The sequence below is a fragment of the Bison bison genome, unplaced genomic scaffold, assembly GCF_000754665.1.
Source record: "Bison bison bison isolate TAMUID 2011002044 unplaced genomic scaffold, Bison_UMD1.0 scf7180017864529, whole genome shotgun sequence".
NCBI classification, from domain to species: Eukaryota; Metazoa; Chordata; class Mammalia; order Artiodactyla; family Bovidae; genus Bison; species Bison bison.
The window spans coordinates 4,184,867-4,193,211 of NW_011495079.1; the positions used below are offsets into that span (position 1 = coordinate 4,184,867).

Genomic DNA, 8,345 nt, shown 5'->3' on the forward strand with positions numbered 1-8,345 from the left:
GCACTAAGCAGGTTCTAGGACTGGCTCAGTTACCTTCAGTTTGATGGTCCCAATGGCACTTAACACGCTACACCGTAAGTGAGCCTGCTCTGTTGATCAGACAAATGCCCTCCTAGAGGCATATGGCTTGGGTTTTGCGTTTAGCCTCCTCAAATGCAAACGTTCCTCCAAGGACCACATCCGTACTGGTGTCTGATGCAAAAACTGCTTCAACTCACCCAAGAGAGGCATAAAAGGCCCTAATGCAGTGACTGAGAGCCTGTCTTGGGGGCCAGACCTCAGAAAAGCAGAGGACTTGTGGGTGTTTAACACACTTCGCCCTGGGTGCTTGCTCTGGCTGAGAGCCATTAATAAGCCCAGCGGCCAAGGGACAGGTATTGTGCCGGTTACTATGGCATCACCTTGGAAAGGATCCCTCAGTGAAAGCCACAGCTGAGCTGAGTGAGGCAGGAAGGGAATGTGGTCAGAAGCAGCAGGAGGGGCTGGAGGTAGGCTGCAGAGGCTTTCGCTGGTCGCAGGACACTTCATGGGCTGGAGCCCCCTTTAGCTTCTCCAGCTGCGGCCCAGGGAGGGAGCCGGGCTGCACTCAGCCTGAGAGTGGCTGCCTGAGACAGCACCACAGGCTGCTGCTGAGCTGGGAGCTGAGAGGGGCTGAATTCCCAGTCACAGATCATCTGGCCTCTCCTGTTTGGGGGCGCGGGTGTTGTGTCTCATCTGGAAAGATCTGGGCTGGGTTTCATGCCTTTTTGATTTTAAATAGTCACCTCCCTGAGAACTGACTTCCAGGTGTTCATCGAGGAAAGCAGAGTGATCCCCATGCTGGAAATGAAGGATGAGAGTTCCTGAGACTGACTGTTGAAGGCTTGGAGGTACCCCGGTATCACAATGCCTTTTAAAGCATTCAATACCTTCAAAGAAAAAATTTTGAAACCTGGAAAGGAGGGAGTGAAGAACGCTGTGGGAGATTCGTTGGGGATTTTACAAAGGTAAAGTCTGAATGCAAACTTTAGATTTATTTCAGAGTAGCTTCACATTGCTGATGGTGTTTGAAAGAATTTGTCTCATGTTTTTAAAGCTACATTTTAAAAAGGAGTGGGAGGGTCAGAATAAAGGGCTTCTGAAGCCACTTCCAGCTCCAACAGACTACACCTGGAGGAAAAGAAGATGCATCAAAAGGATAAGGTTAAATTAGGAAAACACCAAGACAAGCACTCCGTTTATGCAGCAAGATTAGCACTTACTGGACACAGTAATATTGCAAGTTATGTGTTTGTCATTGAATTAGAAAATATTTGGGGATATAACACTTCATGTTAATTCAATGGTAACAACAAAACCAGGAACCACTTTGCATGGTTATGCTTTGAGTTGAAATAATTTTTAAGAATTTTTCACTGCAGATGAAAATTAGGTATTTTCAAATTGTATAAGCTTGTAATATAAACTGTATGAAGTGGTTCTTGATTGTATAGTTTTCAAAAAGAAGGATTATTGCACAATAATATGAAGAAAGTAACTTTAAAAATTAGTATTTAAAACAGAAAATCTTACATGATTAAATGGGAAAGTGTTAAGTGGTGTCACTGAATTGAATGTTTTTGTCCAAACAAAAAAACAGATCTTTTTTTTTAAAGTAAAATATATTATTATTGAAAGGAGAATTTGCTATAAATGAATGAATTGATGTGATATTTAATTTGTGGTTTTTAAAATAGACATAGTAAATGCCCTCCTAGGTTTTATAAATGAATTAATAAGCAGTTCTTATGTGCAAGGTAAAATGATTCTTTTAATTTCTTTGATGTAAATAAATGTGAAAATAACTTTGATAAAATTTTCATCATTATTTCTAATTATGATGAATGAAAATTTCCCTTGGCATCTGCTTTTAACTTTTCTATCTATGTTTTCTCATAAATTTAAAAACTAGCCCACAGATTCATTCCACTTCTTGTGTTTTATAATACATAGACTCCTGCCAGTGTTAATTTTTCCACTGTATCCCTTTGGTGAGCTTAGCAAGACAACTGAGTTGGGTACCTTATTACTTTGGTAATTAAAAACAAAAAGTTTCAGTCAGAACTACACTGAATTTTCATGTATAAATGAAAACCTACCTCAGTGACAGCAGGATAAACTAGCTAAACACAGGAAATGATTATAATAACCTTTTCTTTTAAGAGTGTTTTATTCTTCTGTGGAGCACTCCCGGGTAACATCTTTTTATGGTGGTGTTTCATTTGATTAAAAATGCAAAAGGAAGCACAGTGGCTTAATTGGCGTATTCAAGTTATGACAACTATTTAGCTTTATATAAATACTTAGGAGTGTTCTTTTTCAACTTTAGCTGCTTTTTAAGATTTAATCACTTTTCTCAGTCCTAAGTGCTGGTTTTACTATGTTTGATTGAATGATCCACTTGAATATCCTTTTGTTTACCAGATTGGTTTGCTTTAGGGATATAACAAAATCAGTAATTTCCAAGTTGTGCGACTTCAACCCCAAATTAAGCTATGTGTCTATTACTCTGAAGAGTTGTCTCAGAATTGGCTCACTGAACAATTGAAAAAAAAAAACCCTGCTATCATAGTTCTAGATAGAGAGCACACTTAATACATGCTAGATGTTATCATTGTTGTCGTAATTATAGAATGATTGGTTTTAGAATAAAGCTAAATTCATACCTCGTCTTTCAGTGATCCCTGGAGAGAAATTATTGACAGAGGTAGGCATTAACTGACTGGCAATCTGAAGTGATCCTCAACTCTGGTGGTCTTTGAGCAGAGCTCCAGAATTAGGGCTCCTCCAGCAAAAACAGCTCTGCTGTTTTAACACTTGGTGTTAACCTCAAGTCTATAAGATAATTTTATATATATATATATATATATATATATATATAAAATGCTTTGCCCAGAACCTGGTATGTAATGGATGTTTCCTCTCATCATTGATTTTTATGTAAAACCAGTCGACAGGATCCAGTGTAATAAAAAAGTCACAAAGAAATGTTTTCTGTTTTGTAAGGGGCAGGAACATTGGGAAGTTAAGAATCCCGACTTTCTAACTTAGCAATCAGTATAAATCATAGATGTCTAATAATGTTTACTACTAAGATCATCATCTGAATGGAATTTTCTGTATGCTTTTGAACTATGGGGTCTTCCTCATGGTCAAGGGAGAGGTAAATGCATAGACAAGTGTCTGGAGTCCAACCATGGGGCTGATTACAGCCAGACACTGTCAGTCTTCCTGGAGAGCAGAGTCATTGATAAGAAGCAGCTGAGCAATTCATCAGCTAAAGGTACATTAATATTTTTGAAATGTAGGAAGATGATGCATTCACTTATCATCCACTCTTGGAACAGATAGAAGGCATTGCATTTGGAAATTAATGTCCAGAAACTGATATACAGACTTTTTTCAGCTTAAATGATGAATGTTCTCTAATTGCTTATGTGTAGTGAATGATAGTAATAACACTATGTTCCAGGTACCATTAATTCTATTAACAACCCTATGAGGGAGGGCCAATTATAATCACAGTTTTACGGATGAGAAAACTGTGGCACAGAGAGGTTAAGTAAGTCGCCCAAGGCGACACAGCTTGTAAGTGGCAGAGCTGGGTTTCAGACCAGACATTTTGTGCCCATCTTTCTTACTCATTACACTGTGCTACCACTCAAATCAACTATCTGGTGGTAGAAATTCATTTAATCTTAACCACAGCTCTATAAGATAAGTATTATATTCATTCATGCCAGAAATTCATGGATACCACTGGGGCTGCACATTATAAAGAGTCTTATGATCTGAATAACTCTTAGATATCAATATAAATGGCAGTAACTGGCATTTATGCTCATCCTAGCAGAGTGGACTCAGTAAGTGGTTATGAGGATTAATGTAATAAAAATAGCTGGCACATGTATCAAGTTCTGTTCTAAATGATCTGTGCTGTGGTTGTGTAGTTGCTAAGTTGTGTCCAACTCTCTGTGACCCCACAGACTGCAGCATACTAGGCTCCCCTGTGCATGGGATACTCCAGGCAAGAATACTGGAATAGGTTGCCATGCCCTCCTCCAGGGGATCTTCCCGACCCATGAATTGAACCCATGTCTCTTACATCTCTTGCATTGGCAGGCAGGTTCTTTTACTACTAGTGCCACCTGGGAAGAAAGCTCAGAGAGGTTAACTAGGCCAAAGTCACACAGCTAAGTAAATGGAAGAACACAAATTCAAACTAAGGGACGCTGATGCATAGATTGGATGGAGATTGGAGAAGAGATGCATCCAGGGTGTCACTCAAGTTTTTTTTCTGAGCAACCAAAGGAACAAAACTGTCATTACTTGGAATATGAAAAACTTCAGGAATTAACTTTTTTGGGGAGGAACTCAGTTTGGATATGTTAGGTTTGAGATGCTGATCATGTGTCTACAAAGATGTCAAATAAATCTAGATATGAAAATTGGAATCTGTTAGCATATGCATGGTGTCTAAAGCCCAGAGATGAGTGAGGTCACCTAGAAAGTACAGACAGAAAACAAGAGAGATCTATAAACTGAGCTCTGGGCATCCCAGTGTTTACAGGTTGAGGAAGTAACAACTCAGCTTAAGAGACAAAACAGGAGTGTTGCAGGGATTAGAAGGACCACCAAGTGAGTGTGGTATCCATGAAGGAATCAAAGTCGTCAAGGAAGAAAGAATAATCAGTAGTGTCAAGTGCTGCTCACAGGTCAACTAGATGAGGACTGGAAAGAGCCTTTGGGTTGAACCATGTGGACTCATGGTTGACTCACTAGAAAAGACCCTAATGCTGGGAAATATTGAAGGCAGGAGGAGAAGGGGATGACAGAGTATGAGATGGTTGGATAGCATCACCAACTCAATGGACATGAGTTTGAGCAAGCTCCAGGAATTGGTGATGGATAGGGAAGCCTGGAATGCTGCAGTCCATGGGGTTACAAAGAGTCGGACATGACTGAGCGACTGAACTAAACTGAACCACGTGGAGGGCATTGATAGCCCAAGAAGAACAATTTTGGTGGACAGGTTGGGAGATATACCTGTTTGGAGTGTGTACAAGAGAGAATGGGACAAAGGAGAGTGAGACACTGACTTCTGAGTTTTTCTATAAGAGGAAGGTGAGAAATAGGCAGGTAGCTGAAAGAGAAAGTGTTTTTATTTTAAATGTTGATGTGGGACAAATAAGGGCATATTTGTAGACAGTAGGAATGTTCTAGTAGAGAGGAGAAATAATTGATGAAATATGTGGATAGGGATTTCCTTGAGTACATGAGAGGCAATGAGATCTAGTGCCCAGGGAAAGAGGTTGGCCTTAGCTAGAGGCTTGGAAGACAACCGTAGAAGAAAACGTAGAACACATCAGCACACACGCAGGTAGGTTACAAAAGTGCATTGGGAGGTTGATGTTCTCTTCCGATTACTTCCATATTCTTGCATATTTATTAAGCTACCATTCTGACCTCACAAATTAAAATTGAAAGTTCCTTTCCTGTTTTATCACTGCACTTCACCTTGATTTCAAGAAAACCTACATCATCCAGCAATTACAACTGTGTATGTGTCTTTCTTCCCCTAAGAGCTGAAGGAGGTCAGAAACCGTGTCACTTTCTTTATTCTTCCATAACACTCAGTATAGTGCCTGACACACAGTAGGCACTCAGTAAATATTTGATGAGCTGAATTAAATGCAGTACATTTGCTCTCTCTCAGCACAGTTCAGTTGCTCAGTCGTGTCCGACTCTTTGCAACCCCATGGACCGCAGCACGCCAGGCTTCCCTGTCCAGGCTCTCTCTATATGTGCTTTAACCTTATTTGCTTGAGTCATAAGAAGCTACTATGATGATCTCTGCTATGAACTGGTGGGCAAATTATTTGTGTTTCTATGTAGTCTGTTAGACATTGTATTAGTTATTAATGAATATGATACTCTTGAAAACATATAAGCTTTGCTTATTTTTACAAAGACTTGGACCTTAATCGGCCATCTTCAGAAGGGTTATGGTACATGTGGTGATGCAAACAGCTCCTTTTATTATTGACAGATAGTGTTCAGTTTTCCCAATTACTTTTTTTTTTTTTAAAGAAGAGAGTAAATTCACTGCAATGGACTGCCATAATCTGAATTTATGGGACTCAATGAGAAATCATGCCCTCTGTTTAAAAAGTGCCAGAGAATCACCTTAGAACCACTTAAGAAAGAACAGATACACAACCAACTGGTTTGTGCTGCGATAGAAAATGTACCTCCTTACCTAGTATTGTATTAAGACTTAGAAAAAGAAGAAAAAAGAATCTGAAAATAAATCGATTTTTTGCTGTATATCTTTTAGCAGGCTTCAAGTGACATTAAAATTAAAGTCAAACATAATAGTCAGCTAGGTCATGTCATGTGGATGAAGTTTATAGATACTCTTTCAGCAGGATATTCAGTAAGGCATATTGTTGAGGATATAAACTCTGGACTTGAACTTGCATCCTACCTCAGAGGACTTAGTTTTTTGTCTATAAATGGACAAGATAACACTATCTACCTTGTGTAGCTGTTATGAGATTAAAATAAGTTAATGTCTATAAGGGTACAACACAATATCCAGAATATCAGTAAATTTTAACCAGCATAATTTATTTTAGTAATAATGATGATGATGTTAAAACATGCAGGATGCATCCTACTCTGAGTTTTCCTTTTTCTTTCTTGGTACACTTTTTCTTCTTGCCTAGTATACTTTGTAATCCTGGTCTTTCTTCCCTGTCCATTTGCCCGCTGTAGGAAACTTGATGGGACCAATGAGGAAGAAGTTAACATTGAGCTGAATGAAGAAGGGAGGCCAGTGCAGACGCCCAGGCAGAAGCCCCCACTCTGTGACTGCCACTGCTGTGGGGTCCCCAAGCGCTACATCATTGCTATCATGAGTGGGCTGGGGTTCTGCATTTCCTTTGGCATTCGGTGCAATCTTGGAGTTGCCATTGTGGAAATGGTCAATAACAGCACTGTATATGTTGATGGAAAACCGGAAATTCAGGTCAGTGTCTGTCTATGTCAGTGTCTTTTAGCAACAGCTGTATTAATGTTTTAAATTCTTAACGTAAAACACACAGGGGACTTCCTTGGTGGTCCGGTGGTTAAGACTCTGCACTTCCACTGCAGGAGATGAGGGTTTGATGCCCGGGTGGGGATCTAAGATCCCCCGTGCCACATGCTGCTGCTGCTGCTAAGTCGCTTCAGTCATGTCCGACTCTGTGCGACCCCATAGACGGCAGCCCACCAGGATCGACTTAAATAAATAAGTAAATAAAATAAAACTTTAAAAAACACATAGGATCACAAAGGAAACCAATTATTTTAAATACAGATAACAAACTAAGAATTGAATTTGTGATATAGAAACTTAAGGGTCTCTTTATGAACACATCAGATGACAAAATCTATCAATGGGTCTAATAATTTCTGTAATTTTGGTGTTTGAAGGGTGAACAATAATTTGAGATAATGACAACAGCCATCATGAGATAGAACATATTTACAATTTACTCTAGTAATAGAATCACAAGTCCTGATAATATGACTGGGGTTTGTTGCTTACATTCACAATTATAGGAAATGCTGCTTTATTAGTTAGTAGCAATAAAGATGCTGATTTTTCCCCATTCAAGTTCATAGATCCACAGGATTCCATCCACAGACTCCAGTTAAGAATCCTGGTAAAAGGATAGAATGAGGTAAGCATCAAAAGAAGGAGGCAACAGGTAAAGTGGGGTTAGGTCTTGGAGAGCCTGGCAAGTCTAAGGGGAGTCAGGCGTGGGCTTTAAGCAGAGAAATGGTACCATCAGATCCATACTCCAGGATGATCACTGTCCAGCCAGTCATCTCCCAGTGGATCCAGTGGATCAGGACTGGAGTGAACAGAAGCAGAAGGCCCCATTCAAAGGCTCTTGTAGTCATAAGCAAGCCTATAGTGATGTCACTTAAACAGTACTGTTTTCATGAACCACTGAAAAGATGAAATCTGGTTTGTTTCTTAAATGATAAGCCTTGAGAAGTATTGAGATTATGGGAGAATAAAACAAAAACGTATGCCCAGTGGATACCCAATATATCTGTTTCATTGTGTTGAATGCACACACTGGAGTGACTCATGTGGAAATCCATCTGTTTGCAGAGAGACTTCTAGCACTGTGTACATGACCTTCCCAAAGTACTTACTACCCCTTCTCCCCAAGCGCTGGCAACCACAAGTTTGTTTTTTAAGTCTGTGAGTCTCTTTCTGTTTTGTAAGTAAGTTCATTTATATCCTTTTTTTTTTTAGATTCCATGTATAA

At 39.5% G+C, this 8,345-nt stretch overlaps 1 protein-coding gene across 1 annotated transcript in view; it reads left to right on the forward strand.

The window, feature by feature from the left end:
* Positions 1-885: 885 nt before the first annotated feature.
* Positions 886-8,345, forward strand: part of SLC17A8 (solute carrier family 17 (vesicular glutamate transporter), member 8) — a 39,657-nt gene continuing 32,197 nt past the window's right edge. Inside the window, exons 1-2 of the mRNA XM_010831597.1 lie at positions 886-986; positions 6,796-7,048. Coding sequence (XP_010829899.1) covers positions 886-986; positions 6,796-7,048 — 354 coding nt within the window. The remainder of the gene's footprint in view (positions 987-6,795; positions 7,049-8,345) is intronic.